The sequence below is a fragment of the Somniosus microcephalus genome, chromosome 2 (genome assembly GCF_052327205.1).
Source record: "Somniosus microcephalus isolate GS21.2 chromosome 2, FLI_Smic_1.0, whole genome shotgun sequence".
Classification (NCBI taxonomy): domain Eukaryota; kingdom Metazoa; phylum Chordata; class Chondrichthyes; order Squaliformes; family Somniosidae; genus Somniosus; species Somniosus microcephalus.
Window position 1 is genome coordinate 376,025,323 of NC_140988.1, and position 25,009 is coordinate 376,050,331.

The window sequence follows — 25,009 nt, forward strand, 5'->3', positions numbered from 1 at the left end:
CTTCCCTCTCTCTCTCTCCTTCTTTCTCTCTCTCTCTCTCCTTCCCTCTCTCTCTCTGTCTCTCTCTCCTTCCCTCTCTCTCTCTCTTTCTCTCCTTTCCTCTCTCTCTCTCCTTCCCTCTGCCTCCCCTCTCTCCCTCTCCCTCTCTCCCCCCTCTCCTCCCTCCCCCACACCTTCTCCCCCCTCCCTTTCCCTACACCCCCCTCCCCCCTCCCCCCCTCCCCCTCTCCCCCCTCCTGCTACCCCCTTCCCTCCCTCCCTCCCTCCCCCTCCCCCACCCTCCCCTTCCCTTCCTCCCCTTCCACCCCCCCTTCCTCCTTCCCCCCCTTCCCCTTCCTCCTCCCCCCTTCCCCCCTTCCTCCCCTTCCCCCCAGTCGCTCTCTCTCTTCCCCCCAGTCTCTCGCTCTCTCTCTCTTCCCCCCAGCCTCTCGCTCTCTCTCTCTTCCCCCAGTCTCTCACTCTCTCTCTCTCTCTTCCCCCCCAGTCTCTCGCTCTCTCTCTTCCCCCCAGTCTCTCGCTCTCTCCCTTCCCCCCCAGTCTCTCGCTCTCTCTCTTCCCCCAGTCCCAGTCTCTCGCTCTCTCTCTTCCCCCCCATCTCTCGCTCTCTCTCTTCCCCCAGTCTCTCGCTCTCTCTCTTCCCCCCTGTCTCTCTCGCTCTCTCTCTTCCCCCCAGGTTCGCCTCTCTCTCTTCCCCCCCAGTCGCTCTCTCTCTTCCCCCCCAGTCGCTCTCTCTCTTCCCCCCCCAGTCAGCGCTCACTCCCCGTCTCTCGCTCTCTCTCTTCCCCCCAGTCGCTCTCTCTCTTCCCCCCCCAGTCGCTCTCTCTTGTTCCCCCCAGTCCGCTCTCTCTGTTCCCCCCAGTCGCTCTCTCTGTTCCCCCCAGTCGCTCTCCTCTCTTCCCCCCCAGTCGCTCTCTCTCTTCCCCCCAACTCGCTCTCTCTCTTCCCCCCAACTCGCTCTCTCTCTCTCTCTTCAACAACAACATGCCCTCAAAAAAAGCCTCGGCACCGCCGGGGCACCCCCAGCTAGTGGGTAATGTAAAGATCTTCTACTTGTGCAGCAATTAATGATTTTCTTGTTAAAAGGCAGCATAGCAGCTGCTACTGCTGCAGTTCGTGGAAACAAGGTAAATAATAGTCATGCAAGTCAGTGGAAAAAGGTGGATAACAGACCTCACACCTGAGTCAAGAGTGTTCACTGCTGTGCAGCAGTCTGTGTTTGGTCTTTCAATCAGCAAAAGCAATTGATTATGGAATGGACTAGAAACGGTCTTCACAACAACCTGGAGCTATAACCTGTGCTGATGAACAGAATCACCCCAATATATCGATAGGGCCGGTGAATGGAGTTGAGGCAGAAGATCAACCATGATCTCATTGAATGGGCAGAGCAGGCTTGAAGGGCCGAATGGCCTACTCCTGCTCCTATTCTTATGTTCTTATATCTGGTAGTTAACAAGCCTTATCTGTACTGGACCCAGTTGGCTGACATACTTGCTGTCTGGAATCTCAATCTGATAATTCAAGACTCTCAGCTGTACAGCAATCTTACCATAACACCTGGAACATAATTGTCAAGCTGATTGGTGCTCTACTGCAAGAGTTTAGCAAAACTAAAAAGACACTATAGCACTTGACTACCGGGCATATTCCCAAATTGCTCATTGAATCCAGATTCCCATGGTGGTGATCTATTTGGAGCGGGGCATGATTATTTAGATTAGGACGGCTTTGTGAGAATTGCAGAAATGGCTCCATCTGATTAAAGGGACTTCTAGGATCATCACCTTCAAGATCTAGGATACTCTTGCATTTAATATATCAAAGACTTTGATATTCCGATCAAGCAAATGGGCTTAAGCAAAGTGAACTGCCCTGAAGAGTCTCCTTCCCATTTGCCACTGGAAACTGTTGAGCTTATGGGATGGGTTTCCAGTAGAAGGTACCAGGTGAGTACCAATTGAAGTAATGATGGGCAACACTGAAAACAACAAGCTCTCTGAATGTAATTAACTCTCTATCCACAACCTCCTGCCATATGGGAAGAGGTGCTGAAAAATGGATGCCATCTTTTCAGCAGTTTAAGTCTCTGGAGAAGTTGAATCTCACTAGAGAGTTGCAGAAAATGACAGATAATGCTATTACAGCTTGGGCTTCCTCCTAACATATATATAATAATAATTCAACTTTATTGTCATTGTACAATGCACAAGTACATGAACAATGAAAATGTGATTTGCAAGCTCCCATGAGTCCAGTACAAATAACATTAACATAAAAGCACCGTCCTGGGAGAAGCAAAGCCGCTGTGTCCTGGTGCGCACCGCCACTACCATTTCCACCATTCCTCCTGTCCGACAATCTTCAGCCCAACACCCGGGCCTGCTCACCAGCCGCCCCTCCCGGGGCTCCTCTGTGACCTTCTGCACCTGGTCTTCCCTGATGGTCACCTCTCCAGGTACTAACCAGGCCTGGCTCTGCTTAGCTTCCACAAGCCTTGCCAGTGACCCTGTCCCTAGTCCCAGGAACAGGGCTTATATAGCTGGACTACAATTTCCATAAGCAGGCCTAATTTGTATGAATCTAAACCTGTGTTTTTAATTTATGCTGTGTACAGATTAGCAAAGCACTTTACAGCTTTTGAAGTGTAGTCAACTGTTGTAATGTAAAATTCCAGCAAGATCCCCCAAACAGTAATCAGATAACAAACAGATAATCTGTTTTAGTGATTTTGGTTGAGGGATAAATATTGATCAGGACAGCAGGGAGCACTCATCTGCACTTCTTCAAATAGTGCCATTGGATCTTTTACATCCCAAACGGGGCCTCAGTTTAATGTTTTATCTGAAAGACAGCTCCTCCGACAGTACAGCGCTCCCTACTGCACTGAGGTGTCAGCCTAGATTATGTGCTCAAGTCTCTGAAGTAGGACTTAAACCCACAACTTTCTGACTCAGAGGTAAGAATGCTACCACTGAGCCAAGGCTGACACCACATATCCTTTGAAGATTTATCTTTAATAAACAAACTTTATAGCAAACCATGCATCAATGGCTCAGGAAACAAGTCTGTTCTCAGTGCTGTTCACACTTTTAAATTGTACTGGTTTTTGATACCTGACAGTAATTGGAAAACAAAATTACCTTTGCAAGGCTGGAACATGTGAAATATTTCTTGCTCTTCAAGATCAAAGACTTCGGCGGCAGTAAAAAGGTGAGTGGGAGCCCAGGAGAGAGCGAGACTTCGGCGGCAGTAAACAGCAGCGGGAGCCCAGGAGAGAGCGCGAGACTTCGGCGGGCAGTAAATACTTACCAAGGTGCAGGAGCCCCGGTTACACGGCACTTGTGCAGGAGTCCCGGTTACACGGCCACAGATCAGGAGATCCCTGGTGCACGGCCACAGATCCAGGAACCCTGGTTACACGGCCACTAATATGAAGTAAAACTTACCTGAACCTACTCCTGAATTTTTGCGGTTAAGAGAGATTCCGGATATTTGGGTGCCGGTAAAAAGAGAGTTTCCTGTATATTAAGGGCAAGAGGATAACCAGGGAAAGAGAAGGGCCCATTAGGGACCAAAGTGGCAATCTGTGTGTAGAGCCGGAAGATGTAGGTGAGGTTTTTAAATAAATATTTAGCAGCTGTGGAGAAAGATGATGTAGGCATAGAAATCAGGCAGGGGGATTTTGATATACTTGAACAAATTAATATTGAGAGGGAGGAGGTACTAGCGGTTTAGCAGGCTTAAAAGTGGATAAATCCCCAGGCACAGACGAGATGTATCCCAGGCTGCTGTGTGAGGCAAGGGAGGAGATTGCAGGGGGCTCTGACACAAATTTTCAGAACCTCTCTGGGCACAGGGGAGGTGCCAGAGGACTGTGAGGACAGTTAATGTAGTACCATTATTCAAGAAGGGTAGTAGGGATAAACCAGGGAATTACAGGCCAGTGAGCCTAACATCAGCGGTAGGGAAATTATTGGAAAAAATTCTGAGGGACAGAATTAGTCTCCACTTGGAGAGGCAAGGATTAATCAAGGATAGTCAGCATGGCTTTGTCAGGGGGAGATCATGTCTGACCAATTTGATTGAATTTTTCGAGGGGGTGACTAGGTGTGTGGCTGAGGGTAGTGCAGTTGATGTAGTCTACATGGACTTCAGTAAGGCTTTTGACAAAGTCCCGCATGGGAGACTGGTCAAGAAGGTAAGAGCCCATGGGATCCAGGGCAGTTTGGCACATTAGATCCAAAATTGGCTTAGTGGCAGAAAGGCAGAGGGTGATGGTGGGAAGGTTGTTTTTGTGACTGGAAGCCTGTGTCCAGCGGTGTACCGCAGGGATCGTGCTGGGTCCCTTGCTGTTTGTAGTGTACATTAATGATTTAGATATGAATGTAGGAGGTATGATCAGTAAGTTCGCAGATGACACAAAAATTGGTGGAGTGGTAAATAGCGAGGAGGGAAGCCTCAGGCTACAGGACAATATAGACGGGTTGGTTAGATGGGCAGAACAGTGGCAAATGGAATTTAACCCTGAAAAGTGTGAGGTGATGCATTTTGGGAGGACTAACAAGGGAATACACAATGAATGGTAGGACCCTAGGAAGGACAGAGGATCAGAGGGACCTTGGTGTGCATGTACATAGATCCCTGAAGGCAACAGGACAGGTAGATAATAAGGTGGTTAAAAAGGAATATGGGATACTTGCCTTTATTAGCCGAGGCATAGAATATAAGAGCAGGGAGGTTATGATGGAGCTGTACAAACCGCTAGTTAGGCCACAGCTGGAATATTGTGTGCAGTTCTGGTTGCCACACTATAGAAAGGATGTGATTGCATTGGAGAGGGTGCAGAGGAGATTCACCAGGATGTTACCTGGGCTGGAGCGCTTCAGCTATGAAGAGAGGCTGGACAGGCTGGGGTTATTTTCCTTAGAGCAGAGAAGGCTGAGGGGGACCTGATTGAGGTATACAAAATTATAAGGGGCATAGATAGGATAGATAGAAAGGAACTTTTCCCCTTAGTAGAGGGGTCAATAACCAGGGGGCATAGTTTCAAGGTAAGGGGCAGGAAGTTTAGAGGGGATTTGAGGAAAAACTTTTTCACCCAGAAGGTGGTTGGAATCTAGAACTCACTGCCTGAAAGGGTGGTAGAGGCAGGAACCCTCACAACATTCAAGAAGCATTTAGATGAGCACTTGAAACGCCATAGCATACAAGGCTACGGACCAAGTGCTGGAAAATGGGATTAGATTAGACAGGGCTTGATGGCCGGCGCGGACACGATGGGCCAAAGGGCCTCTTTCTGTGCTGTATAACTCTATGACTCTATTAATATCTGGATCCAAGGATTTGCTGGTGCCTTGAAGCAGACTTACTGTCTCCAGGCAGCCATTATACGCGCTGAGACAACTTTAAAATGACCATATTCATATTAAATATACATGTCTCTTAGAACTGAAACGATTTTGTCATCAAAAGGTTCAAGGAGATTGGAGGAGACTGTTTTCATTTTCATCCTTATCCATCTCCAACTGTGTTAGTCAAGAACTTAGAACTGATGGAAAGAAATAACAGGGTAGTGTTTGGGCAGAGACCAGGAAATTCTGTGGCCAGCAGTCTTACTTGGTGCTTGCTGAAAATGCTGCTGTTCCAAGCCAACAACGATAGAAAGTAATTCATGTTACAATGCTGTCTCCCACCAGAGCTCACAATACAAGATTTTAACCGTGCATGTTGTTTGTGTATTTGCTTGTGTCTGCGTGGGGGTCAGTGGGGCATGGGCAAGAAGGATGGTCCTATCTCGATGTGTTCGGCGAGTTGGGCGGAGGCAGCGCAGCAGCGGGAAGCGGCAGCAGCAGCCACGAAGACCCGCTTCGGCATGTCGCCCGGCAGCTCCTCGTTGTGAATTTCTGTTTCGGACTAGGAGGAGGGAAGCCAGGCATGGCGGTTGGAGGCCGGACGTGAGCGTGAGAGGCAGGCCCCGGGCCGTTGCAAATTTGAACCGGCGACAGTGCGGGAAGCTCACAGTTCGAGGGGATGAGGGCGAGCCGGGCATGGAGACCTGAGGCCAGATGGTGAGCGTGAGAAGAAGGACACCATATTGTGGAGCCGGCAACAGGGAGGAGGAGTCCGCGGAGACGGAACGGCTGATGAACATCGCGTTCCCACTGCCATTGGACACAATTGAATTGACTTTTACTGAACATGGCGCTGTAGAATAGTGACGTGTCTCTGTGAGCTCCCACAGCCTATTGTGGAAGTGATCGGAGAGTAAAAACATTCCATTGTAGTAATACATATGGCAAATAAAATTTGATTTGATTTTGATTTGGTCATCTGCTGCTGAAACCCTCATCCATGCCTTTGTTACCTCTAGATTTGACTATTCCAACGCACTCCTGGCTGGCCTCCCACATTTCACCCTACGTAAACTTGAGGTCATCCAAAACTCAGCTGCACGTGTCCTAACCCGCACCAAGTCCCGTTCACCCATCACCCCGATGCTCGCTGACCTACACTGGCTCCTGGTAAAGCAACGCCTTGATTTCAAAATTCTCATCCTTGTTTTCAAATCCCTCCATGACCTCGCCCCTCCCTATCTCTGTAATCTCCTTCAGCCCTACAACCCCCCCGAGATATCTGCGCTCCTCTAATTCTGCCCTCTTGAGCATCCCTGATTATAATCGCTCAACCATCGGTGGGCATGCCTTCAGCTGCCTAGGCCCTGAGCTCTGGAACTCCCTCCCTAAACCTCTCCGCCTCTCTACACCTCTCTCCTTCTTTAAGACGCTCCTTAAAACCTACTTCTTTGACCAAGTTTTTGGTCATCTGCCCTAATTTGTTATGTGGCTCGGTGTCAATTTCTTTGTCTTTTAACACTCCTGTGAAGCGCCTTGGGACGTTTTAGTACGTTAAAGGCGCTATACAAATACAAGTTGTTGTTGTTATGATGCTCTTATGGGTGACTCCTCCAAGGGGGTCAAGGGCTTGTAATTTTGGAGCATTTTTCTTGTTCATATCTGTTTCCAACTTGCACCTTATATAAGGGAACAGTTCTAGTGAAATATCTGAGAAATGTTTTGGACCACCTGAATTCCCAGAGTATTCTGCCATAACAAGAAAAAGAATATGCATTTATATAGTGCCTTATCATATCTCTCTGAAAAGTCCCGAAATGTATCACACAGAATTAATTACACTGCCGATATTGTTGTTACATAAGTAAATGTAGCAGCCATTGTATGCACAGCAAGATCCCACAAACAACAATGCGATGAATCTGTCTTTGTTGAGGGATGAATGATGTGATGGATAATGGGTGAACTTTCAGCTCATCCTTGACTAATACTGTAGGATCGTTAATGTCCACCTGAACGATTGAAACAGGCAGATGACGCTTTGGGTTAATGTCCCACCTGAAGGACTGCACTTCCAATAATGCAGCAATCTCTCATTACTGCACTCGAGCATCAACCTAGATCATATCCTCAAGCCTTCAAGTGGGAATCCACAACTTCCTTACTCAAAAGGTGACAAAAACTGTGCTGATGTAAAAAAAAGTTTGCATTTATATAACGCCTTTCATGACCTCAGAACGTCCCAAAGCACTTTACAGCCACTGAGGTACTTTTGAAGTGTAGTCACTATCATAGATTCATAGAACCTTACAGCACAGAAGGAGGCCATTCGGCCCATTGTACCTGTGCTGACTCTTTGAAAGAGCTATCCAATTAGTCCCATTCCCCTGCTCTTTCCCCATAGTCCTGTAAATGTTTCCTTAACACAGCAACCAATTTGCGCACAGCAAGGTCTCGCAAACAGCAATGAGATAATGACCAGATAGGATAATAGGAACAGCAATAGGCCATTCAGCCCCTCAAGCCTGATCCACCATTCAGTTAGATCATGGATGTCCTGTATCTTAACTCCATCTACCCACCTTGGTTCTGTAATCCTTAATACCCCTGTCTAACAAAAATCTATCAATCTCAGTTTTAAAATTTTCAATTAACCTAACATCAGTAGCTTTTTGGGGGAGAGAGTTCCAGATTTCAACTACCCTTTGTGTGAAGAAGTATTTTCTGACATCACTCTTGAACGCCCTAGCTCTAATTTTAAGCCCCTGTTCTGGACTCATCCACCAGAGGAAATAGTTTCTATCTATCTAACCTATCAACTCCGTTGATCATCTTAAACGCCTCAATTAGATCACCCCTTAATCTTACATATTCAAGGGAATAATCTGTTTTAATGATGGTGCAGGGATAAATATTCGCCAGGACACTGGGGAGAACTCCATTGCTCTTCTTCAAAATAGTGCCATGGAGTTTTTTACATCCACCTGAAAGGGCAGATGGGGCCTCGGTTTAACGTCTCGTCCAAAAGAAGCCCCCTCTGACAGTGCAGCACTCCCTCAGTACGGCACTGGAGAGTCAGCCTAGATCATATGCTCAAGTCTCTGGAGTGGGACTTGAACCCACCACATTTTGACTCAGAGGTGAGATTGCTACCCACTGAGCCACAGCTGACACCTTCGAAGTGTGGGTTACACATTTTATATTTAATTTGAAACTGAAACTGAAACAAAATATTATTCTGTGGCACAATTTACTTAAAAGTAATAATGCAAGATAATGTTAATTTCGCCCAAATAGGTTTCCATTTTATCCTACTGGCTGGCCTCTTGATCAAACCTGCTGTTTACTGTGCGCTCTCCTCCTTCTGGGCAAGGTGTGAGGCACTCTGGTGTAACATCCCAGCATCATGCAGAATCTTTCCAGCTCCCCCTGCTGCTCTACCTGCTGCCCATGTTCCGTTTATAGAATCGTCTCAGCTAGTCACAAGACATAGAAATTAGGTAAGCTTTAATTTCACTTTTACGTGTATAGATTGTGATCCGGATAATAATTTTAAGGTATCCTATTAACTATTTAATATTTATAGATAAAATATAGATATTGTAGGAACGTGGGTTCCTAACTAAAAGACTGAGTTCTACTCAGGCGATCAAACAAAATGAACTTTAATGAAACAAACAGGCTTTAGCAAGAAACTGCAGGATAACATCGAATGTAGGTCTGCTCTCTCTGGAGGCTCCACGAGGACTGCCCCTGCAGTCCTGTGTCTGACGTCATGTCGTCATCACGTTTTCCTGCCATTGGGGGATCACGTGATGAACGGTGTGACGTCATCACGTTTTAACCGCGCTGTTAAAGCAACCACACTCTGTACAGTTAAACAGCATAAATAAAGATTCAGACTGTAGCTAACATGTTGTTAAAGGAATTATGTACAAACGATCTGAGTCTTTTGGTGGCTCCGCCACATGCGCCCCCCCCCCCCAGAATTGTCTTTAACAGCAAAAGTGAGATGTCGAGGAGGCCTGACAAGTCTGTCCGAGCGACTTCGGTAACCTGGCAGAGGAAGCTGATGGACGTTGGTCGAGCTGGCGGGCGGTTGTGGTTGAGCTGGTGCGGCGAGTGTGGTCGAGCTGGCGGGCGGCTGTGGTTGATCTGGCATGGCGGCTGCGGGCAGTCGGCCACGTTTCGGCGGTTGAGCGACGACGACTGGGCGGTCCAGGTCCAGGTGAGCCGGCTTCAACCGGTCTACCGAAATGTGATCCAGCTATCCTCCTATGTCGACCGAAAAGGATTTGTCTCCTGATTCAATGATGCGGAAAGGACCAGTGTAAGGGGGCTTGAGCGGATCCCGGTGAGCGTCGTGCCGGATAAATACGTACTCGGCATTCTTCAGCTCCGCTGGCACGTGGGAGCTCTGTAAGCCATGATTTGATGCAGGCACCGGAGCGAAGCATCTGGCCGCTTCCTGGTGGCTGATGAGTTGTTGGGAGGCGGACCATGGCTCTGTGGGAGAAGGGAGGAAATCCCCTGGTACTCGGAGAGGCTGGCCATAAACGAGTTCAGCTGAGGACGATTGCAGGTCTTCTTTGGGTGCCGTACGAAGACCCAAAAGGACCCATGGGAGTCTGTCTACCCATCCTGCACCTTGAAGACTGGCCTGAAGGGCGGCTTTAAGCGACCTGTGGAATCGCTCGCAAAGGCCGTTCGCCTGTGGATGATAGGCGGTGGTGCGATGAAGTTTGGTGCCGAACCCCTGAGCTACAGCGTTCCAGAGCTCCGAGGAAAATTGTGGCCCACGGTCGGAAGAGGCCGAAACGGGCAACCCAACAGGAGATGAAAGCTCTAGCGACGTCTGCCGAAGTGGTGGAAACCAAAGGAATTGCCTCTAGCCACCTAGTGCTGCGGTCCACCATGGTGAGGAGATGTGTATAACCATGAGAAGGCGGAAGTGGCCCCACAAGGTCCACATGCACGTGGTCGAAACGACGTTCGGAACAGCGAACGTAGCCACTGGAGCTTTAACATGACGCTGGACCTTGGCCTTCTGGCAGACCATGCAGGTGTTGGCCCAGTCACGGACATTGAGGTACATACCCTTCCAGACGAACTTCGCCGACATTAGCCGTTGTGAAGTCTTCATGCCAGGGTGCGACAACCCGTGTATGGCATCAAATACCTTCCGGCGCCATGCGACTGGCATGATAGGTCGAGGAACGCCCATGGAGACGTCGCAAAGGAGCGTGGCGCCTGCGGCCTGGAAACTGACGTCGGTCGCTTGGAAACTAGAGGGGATGGTTCTGTATGATTGGACCTCTGGGTCCGAGGCCTGATCCGCAGCCATGAGGGCGTAGTCAATCCCCAGGTGAACCGCATGGACCGTCGCACAGGAGAGGCAATCCGCCACCAGGTTGTCTTTACTAGACACATGTTGAAAGTCCGTGGTAAATTCAGAAATAAACGTCAGGTGATGTTGTTGACGAGCGGACCACGGTTCGGCGGTCTTGGCCATGGCGAACGTTAGAGGCTTGTGGTCGACAAAAGCCGTGAAGGGACGTCCTTCCAATAAGAACCGGAAATGGCGAATGGCTAGGAAAAGGGCCAGTAACTCCCGATCAAAGGTGCTGTATTTTTTTTCATTTTTCCGTAGTTGACGGCTGAAAAACGCCAGCGGTTGCCACGTGCCGTTCACCCACTGCTCCTGCACTGCGCCGATGGCGTAGTCTGACGCGTCTGTGGTAAGGGCGATGGTGGCACCTGGAAGTGGGTGCGCCAGCATGGTTGCGTTGGCCAAAGCGCTCTTGGTGTTGACGAACGCCTGGTCCATCTCGGCCGTCCAGCTGATTGGATCCTTACTGGACTTGCCCTTGAGGGCCCCGTACAAAGGTTGCATTAGCTGGGCCGCCTTAGGGACGAATCGGTGATAAAAGTTGACCATCCCCAGGAACTCTTGCAGAGCCTTGACGGTTGGTGGGCGCGGGAAAGAGGTAACAGCTTCCACCTTCGTCAGTAAGGGGACGGCGTCGTCTGATGTTATGCGGTGTCCCAAGAAATCGATCCGCTGCAAGCCGAACTGGCACTTGGCCGGGTTGATGATTAAACCGTGCTGGCTGAGGCATGTAACGAGGGTACGCAAATGGGAGATGTGCTCTTCCTTGCTAGCGCTGGCGATGAGAATGTCGTCAAGGTAGACGAAGATGAAGTTCAGGCCTCGGAGCACGGAGTCCATTAAGCGCTGGAAAGCCTGTGCCGCGTTCTTCAAGCCAAACGGCATCTGCAGGAACTCAAAGAGGCCGAAAGGGGTGATGACTGTGGTTTTCGGGACATCTTGCGGGTGCACGGGAACCTGGTGATACCCCGGACGAGGTTGACTTTAGAAAAGGTAGAATTTCCCGCCAAATGGGCCGAGAAATCCTGAATATGCGGGATCGGGTACCGATCAGGAGTAGTGGTGTCATTCAGGCGTCGGTAGTCACCGCATGGCCGCCAGCCGCCGCCCGGTTTCGAAACAATGTGGAGAGGCGAAGACCAGGGACTATTCGACCGGCGAATAATCCCAAGCCGCTCCATCGTGTCGAACTCCGCTTTCACAGCCGCGAGCTTGCCGGGTTCGAGCCTTCTAGCCCGTGCATAAACCGGGGAGCCAGTAGTGGTGATATGATGTTCAACACCATGCTTCATGGCCGAGGAGGAGAAAGTGGGCCTTGTCAGCTCCGGAAACTCTCCGAGGAGCCGAGTGAAGTCATCCGGAGAAGGGAAAGTGCAGGCGATAGAGCGCGCCACGGCGGTACCGTGGTCGCATGGACTCGAGTGGAAGGTGGCCTCGTTGATCAACCAGCGGTGCCGGACATCGACGAGGAGGCCGTTGGCACACAGAAAATCTGCCCCTAGGATGGCCTGCGAGACTGTGGCCATGACGAATTCCCAATGGAAGCGCTGACCGCCAAAACAGACTTGGACCCGCCGCTTTCGGAAAGTTCGAATTGCTGCGCCATTAGCCGCCCCGAGGGAAAAACCGTGGTTCCCAGCTTCCACATCGAGATTCGATGCAGGAAGGATGCTACACTGCGCCCCGGTGTCACAAAGGAAACGTCGACCCGATAGAGAATCGGTGATGTAAAGAAGTTTCCCCGTAGATCCGATGGCCATCGCAACCGCGGAGCGCCCGTTAGACCCGGTCATCCTCCGCCAGGAACGCTGCAGGAGCCTTGTTTTTTTGGGGGGCGAAAAACTGCAGGGAGAGCGGCAGCGTCGTGCTTTCGCGCCAAAACGGGCGTGGTAGGAGCACCAGCCCGCTGCAGGAGGAGCTGGAACCGCGTGTGTGGGGGATGGGCGCATCGTGGCCACACAGCACTGCTGGGTTATTGTGAAAATCTTATCTGCTTCGGCAGCAAGCTCGGCGCAGTCTGTAATCTCGGATCTGGCTAAGGCAGCCTGTACCTGCTCCAGCAGTTGGCAGAGGAATAGCTCCCGGAAGACGAAGCATTCCGGTTCGGCACCCAAGAGCGTGAGCATTTGGCTCATGAGCTCGGACGGTTTGGAGTCCCCGAGGCCAGGCATCGTGAGGAGCCGGCGAGCGCGTTCTGACTTCGAGAGCCCGAAGACCTGTAGCAACTGCGCCTTTAAGGTATCATACTGTCAGTAGGAGGACTACCGAGGAGGCTGACGATCCGTGAGGCAGTTGCACTATCGAGGGCGGAGACCACGTAGTAATAACGGGTCTGATCCACGACGATGTTCCTGATGGCGAACTGGGCTTCAGCCTGGATAAACCAGGCGTCTGGTTGTTGCTCCCAGAACTGTGGCAGTTTCAGAGTCACGGCGTTCACGTCCATGCTGAAGATCTTCCGCGAAAACTGTTCACGAAAGTCGGGGTCACCAATGTAGGAACGTGGGATCCTAACTAAAAAACTGAGTTCTACTCAGGCGATCAAACAAAATGAACTTTAATGAAACAAACAGGCTTTAGCAAGAAACTGCAGGATAACATCGAATGTAGGTCTGCTCTCTATGGAAGCTCCACGAGGACTGCCCCTGCAGACCTGTGGCTGACATCATGACGTCATCACGTTTTCCCGCCATTGGGGGATCACGTGATGAACGGTGTGACATCATCACGTTTTAACCGCGCTGTTAAAGCAACCACACGCTGTACAGTTAAACAGCATAAATAAAGATACAGACTCAGACTGAAGCTAACATGTTGTTAAAGGAATTATGTACAAACGATCTGAGTCCTTTGGTGGCTCCGCCACAATATTTTAATAATAAAAACAGAGATGTTGAAAAATCCACCTGATATAGTGCTGTATAATTTTTTTTTTATTCGTTTATGGGATGTGGGCGTCACTGGCAAGGCCAGCATTTATTGCCCATCCCTAGTTGCCCTTGAGAAGGTGGTGGTGAGCTGCCTTCTTGAACCACTGTTGTCCGCATGGTGAAGGTACTCCCACAGTTCTGTTAGGGAGGGAGTTCCAGGATTTTGACCCAGCGACGATGAAGGATTGGCGATATACTTCTAAGTCAGGATGGTGGGTGACTTGGAGGGGAACTTGGAGGTGGTGGTGTTCCCATGCGCCTGCTGCCCTTGTCCTTCTAGGTGGTAGAGGTTGCAGGTTTGGGAGGTGCTGCTGAAGAAGCCTTGGCGAGTTGCTGCAGTGCATCTTGTAGCTGGTACACACTGTAGCCACGGTACGCCGGTGGTGGTATACTTTTACCTATATTTGAATTAGGTGGCGTGGAGCTGTAAAAGTTTGAAATGCAAAGCTCCTATAAGGAAACTGTAGGGTAACCACATCACATTTCAGGCCAACACGCCAACTCTCCAACACCTCCTCCTACCTCCACCTGGACCATGACCCCACTACCGAACATCAAGCCACCGTTTTCAAGACTGTCACTGACCTCATCTCCTCTGGAGATCTTCCCCCCACGGCCGCCAACCTCAAAGTTCCCCAACCCCGCACAGCCCGCTTCTACCTCCTTCCCTAGATCCACAAACTGGACTACCCTGGTAGACCCATTGTTGCAGCCTGTTCTTGCCCCACGGAACATATCTCTTCCTATCTCAGCTCTATTTTTTCTCCCCTTGTCCGGTCTCTTCCCACCTACATCCGCGACTCTTCCGACGCCCTCCGCCACTTTAACAGTTTCCAGTTTCCCGACCCCAACCGCCTCCTTTTCACTATGGACGTACAATCCCTCTACATCTCCATCCCCCACCAGGATGGCCTGAGGGCGCTCCGCTTCTTCCTTGAACAGAGGCCCAACCAGTCCCCATCCACCACCACCCGCCTACCCTGGCTGAACTTGTTCTCACATTGAACAACTTCTCCTTTGACTCCACTCATTTCTTCCAAACCAAAGGTGTTGCTATGGGTACCCTCATGGATTGTAGCTATGCCTGCCTTTTCGTGGGATATGTGGAACACTCTTTGTTCCAGTCCTACTCAGGTCCCCTCCCTCACCTCTCACATTGATGACTGTATCGGTGCCGTCTCCTGCTCTCACCCTGAACTAGAAAATTTCATTCACTTTGCTTCCAAATTCCACCCTTCCCTCACCTTCACATGGTCCATCTCCGACTCTTCCCTTCCCTTCCTCGACTTCTCTGTCTCCATCTCTGGGGATAGGTCATTGACAAACATTCACTACAAGCCCACTGACTCCCACAGCTACCTGAACTACACTTCCTCCCACCCTGCCTCCTGTAAGGACTCTATTCCAATTCTCCCAGTTTCTCCGTCTCCACCGCATCTGCTCCGACGATGCCACCTTCCATACCAGTGCTTCCGACATGTCTTCCTTTTTCCTCAACAGAGGATTCCCCTCTACTGTGGTTGACACGGCCCTCGACCGTGTCCGTTCTATCTCCCGCACTTCTGCCCTCACCCCTGCCCCTCCCTCCCGGTACCACGATAGAGTTCCCCTTGTCCTCACCTTTCACCCCACTAGCCTCCACATTCAACGGATCATCCTCCGCCATTTCCGCCACCAAACGCATCTTCCCCTCACCTCTCCTTTCAGCATTCTGTAGGGACCACTCCCTCCGCAACACCCTAGTCCACTCCTCTACCACCCCCAGCACCCCTTCCCCTTCGCCTGGCACCTTCCCGTGCAAGCTCAGGAGATGCAACACATGCCCTTATACCTCCCCCCTTCCCACTGTCCAGGGCCCCAAACACCCCTTCCAGGTGAAACAGCGATTTACTTGTACTTCTTGCAATTTAGTATACTGTATTCGCTGCTCACGATGTGGTCTCCTCTACACTGGGGAGACCAAACTCAGATTGGGTGACCGCTTTGCAGAACACCTTCGTTCAGTCCGTAAGGGGGACCCCGAGCTTCCGGTCGCCCGTCACTTTAATTCACCGCTCCATTCCCACTCAGACCTCACCGTCCTCGGCCTCTTGCATTGTTCCACGGAAGCTCAGCGTAAGCTCGAGGAACAGCACCTCATCTTCCGATTAGGCACTTTACAGCCCTCTGGACTCAACATAGAGTTCAACAATTTCAGATCAGAACCTCGGCTATTATCACATATATATAGCTTCTTTTTTTTTATCCACACTTTTTGTTTGGCCTTTTTTTCTTCCCTCCCACATGGCAGCTGTCCTTCATTCTGCCAGCGCAAGTCACACTCCAACTAGAGCCATCCTTTATTCCTTAACCTGTCCCATTACCACCTCCCCTTGCCTTGAATATCTCTTAATGTCTCTCAATGTCTCTTAATCTCTCCTGCTTTCTATCCTATCACTGACCTCTTTTGTTCTTTCATCCCCTCCCCCTTTTCCCAGCCCCTAAACTTGCTTTCCATTTCCTGCTTTTTTCCAGTTCTGACGACAGGTCTTCGACCTGAAACGTTAACTCTGTTTCTCTCTCCACCGATGCTGCCTGGCCTGCTGAGTTTTTCCAGCGTTTTCTGTTGTTATTTCACATTTCAGGCCACTGGTCAGTCAAGGGCACCTTGATAATAATGTCATAGTTCTGTGTGATTGTTTCAACTGAATAAAAACAATACCGCCCAGCACGCCTTTCCTACTTACTGTATATTCCATTTTTCTTTAATTCCTCCAATTTTTCCTGTGCTCTCTTGAAGACATTGGGGTATATCTTGACTTTGTGCGAAAATGTAAAATGGGTGATAGCGAGTCGGCAGCCTGTTTAACATCTCTCTTGATTTTTATTTCCATTGAAGTCAAGAGACTTAGGAGTTCAGATATATAATTTCTTGAAACTGAGGGTACAGGTAGATAAAGCTGTTTTAAAAAAGCAGCATTTTGGGTTTTATAAATAGGGTATAGAGTGCAAGAGTAAAGATGTAATGATAATTTTGTATGAGACTTACAGGTCACAGTGTGATTCATCAAGAAAGAAAGAAATACTTGCATTTATATAGCGCCTTTCATGACCACCGGACGTCCCAAAGCGCTTTACAGCCAATGAAGTACTTTTCAAGTGTAGTCACTGTTGTAATGTAGGAAACGCGACAGCCAATTTGCGCACAACTGCTCCCACCAACAGCAATGTGATAATGACCAGATAATCTGTTTTAGTGATGTTGTTTGAGGGATAAATATTAGCCAGGAAACCAGGGATAACTCCCCTGCCCCACCGGGGATAACCACCAGGGTGATGTTTAATATTTTTTGGAACTTCATAAATAAATGGCCTGTCCATTAGGACTGAATCATAGCAAATATGATTCTGATATTCAAAAAAAGGTGTCACAATCTTAGAATTTTATGTGCGGTTATCAGTCTTAACTGTTATAAGCTATTAGAGCTTATAGACTGTAAAGGATGGCTTTCGAAGCATTACATCATGCCGTATAAATTTACTGAATTCTTTGAGGAGGCAACTAAATTAGTGGATGAGGACTATCCAGAGGATATAAATCATTTGCATTTTCAGAATCCCATTTGATAAAGTTTTATCCCCCACTCCCTTCGCCCACCATTGGCGGCTATCTTCAGCCATCTAGGCCCTACACTTTGGAATTCTCTCCACTTCTCCACCTCCCTCTCCTCCATTAAGACCCTCCTTCAAACCCACCTTTTTCACCACGCTAATGTCCTGACTTTTGCTTCTGCCGTTCACCTCGTGTACAGTTGCCTAAGACTTTTTGTGGGCTTGTCAGCGAAGATTTCTACTAATCGGGCATCTGATCCAGTAGGGCGCCCTCTACAGGGGATCTGTGGCATCTGTGAGCAGGTCCAGTAGCAGGGAGGCTCTTCAACCAATCAGATTGAAGAATTTTCACCAGAACATGCAGGAAATAAACCAGGAAGTAAAAAGCAGGAAATATAAATGACATTTAAATCATTGTACAAGAAGCAAAACAAAGATTGGGACATGCAGATGGGATTAAAGGGGAGAGATAAAAGAGAAAACAGAAAAACAAAAAAATATATATTTTAATTTTTATTTTTATAAAAGTCTGCAACATTAATTTTCTTCTGAGGGAATGAGATTTCGCACTTGTAAAATTAATTTTTCAGGGCCAGAGAGGTTGTTCAGCAGAAATTATCACTTATTATGACGCTAAAAACTCACTCACTCCTGAATGCACGAGCCCTAACTTTTTCAGCCATTTTAAATGCAAGACTATTGGGTAATTACCTTAAGTTCACGCCATTACAGTGATTTCAGTTCCAAGTCTATTGGCGAGGACTGCAACAGCGCACCCTGTGGAGGAGCAGGGTATCTCTGACAGCAGCTTCTGGATTTTGCATTTAATTGCACATGTGCGGACGCCAGAAGTTGCTGTCTGATTTACCCTGTAGTAACGGCTCTGTTAGCCTTGCTGTTATTATTACAGCAAAATTTGGGCCAATGTCTGGTACTTTGGCTCGGCATCCATTTTGTTTGATTATGCCTTGGGAGCTTTTTCTGTGTTCAAGGCAAGTGTCTGTGCCTGTTGTTTGAGAATTTTGAAGAAGGTTAAAGCTCATGGAAGTAATGACAAATTAGCTAACTGGTTTGAAAACTGCCTGGATAACGTCAAGCTGAGGGTGGTAAGAAATAGAAAAAGCCCTGTTGGTGGGCAATTGTTCCACAGAGGTCTATTCATGTATCCCGTGCCATTCTGTATTTATAAATGATATGAAAGAGAATACTTATAGTAAAATTGTAGACTAAGCTACATGTCAAATGGGAATGAAAGCATTCATCGGGATCTGGACAGATTAAGTGCATTGACAAAGGAATGGTAAATGCACTTAAAAATAAATCATTACATTTCTTGTGGATATAAATCATTTTACAGTTTGTTGCAGATTATTCATATACCCAACTCCCCTCTTCATGGAAAGAAATGAGGGACATAAAAAAAACAAAGCTGTTTCATTTTTGTCAGGAAAATGAGAAATAGAGGGTACATTTTGGGACTGGTGCTTTGCAATTAGCAAACCACTGAGTGGCGCTAGCCACTTAAAGCATAAACACTGCAGCTGGGAGTATGTTACTTATTTATGTTACTGGCAGCAAAACAAGGGACTTAGGAACATAGGACCAGGAGGAAGCCATTCAGCCCCTCGAGCCTGTTCCGCCATTCAGTTAGATCATGGCTGATCTGTATCTTAACTCTATCTACCCACCTTGGTTCCACAACCCTTAATACCCTTGCCTTTCAGTTTTGAAATTTTCAATTGACCCCCAGCCTCAACAGCTTTTTGGGGGAGAGAGTTCAGACTTTCACTAATACAATAGCAAAATAGTGTGGATGCTGGAAATCTGAAATAACAACAGAAAAAGCTGGCCAGGCAGCATCCGTGGAGAGAGAAACCGAGTTAACGTTTCAGGTCTGGGACCCTTCATCAGATTTTCACTACCCTCTGTGTGAAGAAGTGCGCTCTGACATCACCCCTGAATGGCCTAGCTCTAATTTTAAGGTAATGCACTCTTGATTCCGGACTCATCCACCAGAGGAAATCGTTTCTCTCATCTACCCTTTAATCATCTTAAAACACCTCGATTAGATCACCCCTTAATCTTCTATACTCAAGGGAATACAAGCCTAATCCATGAAACCTGCCCTCATAATTTAACCCTTTTAGCTTAATTTCAGTAAATCACCAAGCTTTGACCTATGTTTTTCTTACATTGAAAAGTCTAGCTTAAGAGCCAATGTACATAAGTTTTTGGACCTAGCCAAAGTAGACAATAAGAGGAAACAATACAAGATAAATGAACTGTGGTAGTTGGGTGAACTTGGGTTTTAAAAACCTATTTGTTGCAGGAGGAAGGGAATACTGAGAGAGGTGAGGCGCAGCACTGTTTTAATGGTGCTGGGAATAATAAGTTAGAGTAGGAAAGGGAGTGATGAGTCCATTTCTCCAACATGTGCTGTGCAGTATATATATGTATTTGATATTTTTATTTAGCATATACGATTCGCTGCTCACGATGCGGTCTCCTCTACATTGGGGAGACCAAACGCAGATTGGGCGACCGCTTTGCGGAACACCTCCGTTCAGTCCGTAAGGGTGACCCTGAGCTTCCGGTCGCCTGTCATTTTAATTCTCTGCTTCACTCCCACTCTGATCTCTCTGTCCTCGGCCTCTTGCACTGTTCCAATGAAGTTCAACGTAAGCTCGAGGAACAGCACCTCATCTTTCGATTAGGCACTTTGCAGCCTGCCGGACTCAACATAGAGTTCAACAATTTCAGATAATTATCCCTGCCCCCATATTTCATGCAGTATGATTTTGCCATTCCCATTTGCAACATTTTCACAGCATGTTCTTTCAATTCCTTCCTCCCCTCCTAAACCCCCAACCCCCCTGTCTCTGCACCTGCTTAATATGTTACATTTCCAGCTTTTTCCAGTTCTGAAGAAGGGTTTCGACCTGAAACGTTAACTCAGTTTCTCTCTCCACAGATGCTGCCTGGCCTGCTGAGTATTTCCAGCATTTTCTGTTGTTATTTCAGATTTCCAGCATCCACAGTATTTTGCTATTGTATTAATTGCCCATCCCTAATTACCCTTGAGAAAGTGGTGGTGGTGAGACAACGGAGTGGCTTGCTCGGCCATTTCAGAGGGCAGTTAAGAGTCAGCCACATTGCTGTGAGTCTGGAGTCACATAGGCCAGACTGGGTAAGGACGGCAGATTTCCTTCCCGGAATTCCTGGAGGGTTCATCACACCACCTCCTCTCTTCCGACCGCCCCGCAAAATCAAACAGTCCTTTTTTCCCCCATCTCCAGTATTTTTATAATAACTAATAAACAAAAATATTCAAAGAAAATGTAAAAAACACACAATTTTTTAAAATATCCCAATGATTTTTCTCCTGGGTTGTTCGCAGCAATGTCCAGGAGATTAATGTTTAATTCCTGGAGACTCCAGGGCAATCCTGGAGGATTGGCAACCCTAGCCTAATGTCTGAAATGTTAACTTGATTTTTCCCCATAGATGTAGAGGGCAGTTAAGAGTCAGCCACATTGTTTCCAGCATTTTCGGTTGTTGTTTAAGGTTATATCTCAGGGGAAGTACTTTCCTCGCTTTTTTTTAAAGAAATGCCCCACTTGGTTTGCAACTGCTTATTATGTATATGTGTCAGGCATCCTATTTAATTTTGAATTTCAAAAATAATGAAGAAACAATCGACTGCAATTGGATCGCACATACATAGCACAGCAGAGCCACACAGTGCAATGTTAGTAAAAGACAAATCCTACAGTTCAGAAACAAGCTAAGATTATTGGTATTCTTGCTGTTGGGAACGGATGAGAGGGTGGAGTTTTCTTAGGTGCAGCCAGGCTCTGACTCAAGTCCAGTCCGCCCCTCTGATTCACACGCCTTGCGCTACCTGGCGCTGTTGCAATGTTCGATAAGATACAGTAACAAAAAGCGACTGCGTAACGCGTCCGACTGTCGACATCCAGTATCATTCTTTAGCAAAAGAAAGTTTCATAACTCTGGAGGATTCGAGACTGAGCAACGATCCAACTGCAAAGCAGGGTTTGGATATGAAAAGTTTTTAAAAAAAAAGAAAGACATTTATGTAAGAGGGAAAGGAGCGGCTGGCTTCTATTCCAAACACCTGGTCGTCGTGTGTGTACTTTCTGCTTCTTTGTCCGATTATATTGCCGACGTTTGGTGCAGAATACAACCAGCAGAAAATTTTTGGAAAACACTTTTTTTTAGGGATTTTTTCCCCTTTTTAGTTTTGGGACTTTATTTTTTTTAAAGAAAACAACAAAATGATGAAAGGAGGATCTGCGGTTCTAGCTGTTTACGTTACGATTGTGTGTTCCATTAGTGTCTACGTTTTGGGCTTGGCTAAGGATTCAGTCCCCAGGAAAACAATCTCTCACGATGGTAGGTGTCGTTTTGTGATTTATTTATTTTCTCTCTTAGCAATGACCCCAAATTAATTCAGATCTGTTGCTAAGTAAGTTGCATGTGTTGTAGTGCCTATTGAGAGGTTTTAAAGATTGCTTTGCCATGCTTCGTGTGTTTACAACCATGGCATGATCAGTGTGATACTTGGTTCACAAAGGAAAGGAAAAGATCTGCATTTATATAGCGCCTTTCACGACCTCAGGACGTCCCAAAGTGTTTTACAGTGGAAGAAGTACTTTTGGAGTGCAGTCACTGTTGTAATGTAGGGAAACGCGGGAGCCAATTTGTGCACAGCAAGCTCCCACAGACAGCAATTAAATAATGGCCAGATAATGGGATTGAAATTGGTTATGGTTCATGTTCAGGTTCATAACCAGCGCTGATTACACGCATCCCAAACAATAGGCTTGAGGCTGGCCCGAAATTGGTATTCTGGGCTTCACCTGTTGCGCCCCCACAGGCAGTTTGCCCCCTTTCTAAAGATGAATTTCAGGCCACTTGCATCACCAGCAGAGGACCAAAGATAATTCCCGGGAGGGAGGTGGGAGCATCAAGGGGGGTGGGGGGGGCACATTCCCGAGTGCTGTGGAGTCGGCGGAACACTCATGGTCTCCTGGCTCCAAAGTTACGACTTCCAAATCTTTTAAAACAAAAACCAATGTGTCTTTCGCAGGGACCGCTGAACAATCCTGAACAGAGCTCATTGCCAACCAGTTTCGGCAAAGGGGCCTAAAACAGGCATCAAGCCCCTCAGTTACACATGTAAGGACCTAATGCCTGTTTTAAGAAGCTGTCAGGAATGTCTGAAAAATGGGCAACATTAATTTAGCAGTTGCCTGACTGCACGCGCGGACTGCCCCACTGCTAAATTGCGTTGCTCCTGTTTAAAGCCCCAAAAATCCCAACCTGTTTCAGTGATGTTGGTTGAGGGAAAAATATTGGCCAGGACACCAAGGAGAGCTCCTCTTTATGGGATTGTTTATGTCCACCTGAGAGGGCAGACAGTGCCTCAGTTTAACATCCCATCCGAATGACAGCACTTTCGACAGTGCAGCACTCCTCAGTGCTGCACTAAAGTGTCAGCATGGATATGTGCTCAAGTCTCTGGAGTGGAACTTGAGCACACAACCACCTGACAGATGCGTGAATGCTACCACTGAGCCAAGGTGTTTACGTGTTTCTTAATATATATGAGAGAGAGAAACCTAGGTGAAGGGCCAGGGCTCGCATGGCAGGACAAACCAGCAAACCACAAGTGTAGTTGAGAAGAGAAGGTACTTTATTAGTACTTTTACATTAGCTGAGTCATTTTATGTCTTGGTTGCTGATGGGGAGCGTTGCTCATCAACAGCCCACTGAAGTTAATGGAAATAACAATCGGAAGAGATGTAAAACGGTCTGCTGGTTCGTTATCACCTGTTTTACACCATTGCACAAAGTCAAAAATTACCCCCATAGTGATTGGGTGACACTGAGATTTGGTTTTGTAAAGCTGTAGATTGTCAGAGGAAGGGAAAACAGGGAGATAAGGAGTTTCACAGTTTTTTGTGGTTCTGGGAAATGAGAGAGTTTACATTAGTGCCATAATGCATGGGATGGTGGTGCTTACTGCTAGAATTATTATGCACATGCTTCCTTATGCACTTCGCATCTTTGTTGTGCGGTGAACCAGGTCTTTATAAAGTCATCACTTATGTCGGGGGGAGACCAGAGAAGATGGGATTGTTCTCCTTAGAGCAGAGAAGGTTAAGGGGTCATTTAATAGAGGTGTTCAAAAGTATGAGGGGTTTTGATAGAGTAGCTGGGAGAACCTGTTTCCACTGGCAGGATAGTGGGTAACTAGAGGACACAGACTTAAGATAATTGGCAAAAAAGCCAGGGGTGGGGGGTGGGGAGAAATGAGAATTTTTTTGCGCCCCGGCGAAGTTAGCGCCTCAATTGGGGCGCTACTCAATTTTTAGCCCTATGACTCCACAAATAAGGGGGTTTTGCTTTAGTTATCTAACATCGATTATAGCTGATATGTTTTAACATTTCTACCACCTATTTACTGGTACTCTTAGACTGGCATTCCAGACCTTAATTCCATTGAACAGACTTGATGAAATATTTTCCTCCTAGCTAATTGGGCCATAGAGGAGTTGATGACCAACTTCTTTGGATGGGGCGGGGGGGATTGCAGCGAGAAGGATCTGCAGTCCAAGGTAACAGACCTGGTGATAGGCTTGGAGTTAAATCAACCTTCTATGGTAATTTAGTGAGGCAAGTCCACAATACTCCAGGGCACTGTTTTTGGATCGACCAGCCAGCCTAACAACCTGGAAGGTAGACCTGTCACTGGAGGCACGATTCTTCCCACCTCTATTTAGCTCAATTAGCTTCATCGTGCCCAATAAGACACCTTTGCTCAGCTGGCGAGGTCTGTTGTATTCAATTCGTCAGCTCAGTTTGAACAAAAAATATCTAAACAGGTGGTGGTTGCATGACTGCAGCATTGAACTTAAATCCGTTGAGTTGTGCAATTCCCATTATTAATTTCCATTCATATTTAATATCCAACAAATATAAATGCAGCTTAAGTTTCCAAAGGTAAAACCCATCAGAATGTCCTTTTGCTGTTAGGTTGAAAATTTATTCACAGCATACCCCTTAAAAAAAAAGTCTGATAATGGGCAACAAAAATTTGTAGTCTTGCCTTGAATTTCACTTTTGCATTGTCTGTGTCAAGTTCTAGAGTAAAGATCACTTCTGAGGGTGCTTTGTTGTCGGAATGCATATGTGAATGAAAGGAATGATTATTTTTAATGTATGCCTTCTGGGCAGTGGTCTTAAACTGCTCATTGTACTTGCACAGTATGGGCCTCTCTTGTCATTTGTCCACATACAGTCGACTCTCTGTTACAGTAAGAGTACCGTTATAAAAGAATGTTTTGGGACAGAGAGGCAATCTACTTTTCACACTAATACAATGTCCCATTTACTTTACCATTTTGCTATTGTCGGCATCACCAGGGTTGGCACTTGCATCCCCTCCCTCCTCAAAAGAAGTGTTAGTCACTTCGCTGACAGTAGAGCTACCTCCTGCAGCAAGATAACCCCACAAAGACACGAGTGGCCACATGTTCAACTGTGGTGAGCTGAGCACATGTCTGTGTCCTTAGTGGTAGCAGATTACTTTCCCTGAAGAACATTAGTGAACCAGTTAGAATCTTGCAACAATCCAGAAGTTTTAATACTTGCTCTTTTCTGGTGCTATTTCATTAATGACCAGATTTATTGAGCTCTGTTTCACAACTTGCTATGGTGGGCAC

At 47.4% G+C, this 25,009-nt stretch overlaps 1 protein-coding gene across 2 annotated transcripts in view; it reads left to right on the forward strand.

Moving 5' to 3' along the window:
* The window catches only part of LOC147123778 (semaphorin-4F-like), a 428,228-nt gene that overhangs the window by 149,443 nt on the left and 253,776 nt on the right, over positions 1-25,009 (forward strand). Inside the window, exon 3 of one of the 2 annotated variants that reach the window (XM_085975913.1) lies at positions 8,649-8,851. Coding sequence is in view for 1 of the 2 variants with exons in the window: in XM_085975908.1 (XP_085832034.1) it covers positions 21,557-21,674 (118 nt within the window). In the remaining variant the exon portion in view is untranslated. Of the gene's footprint in view, positions 1-8,648; positions 8,852-21,130; positions 21,675-25,009 lie in introns of those variants that run through there. The other variant, XM_085975908.1, reaches the window with a different exon arrangement.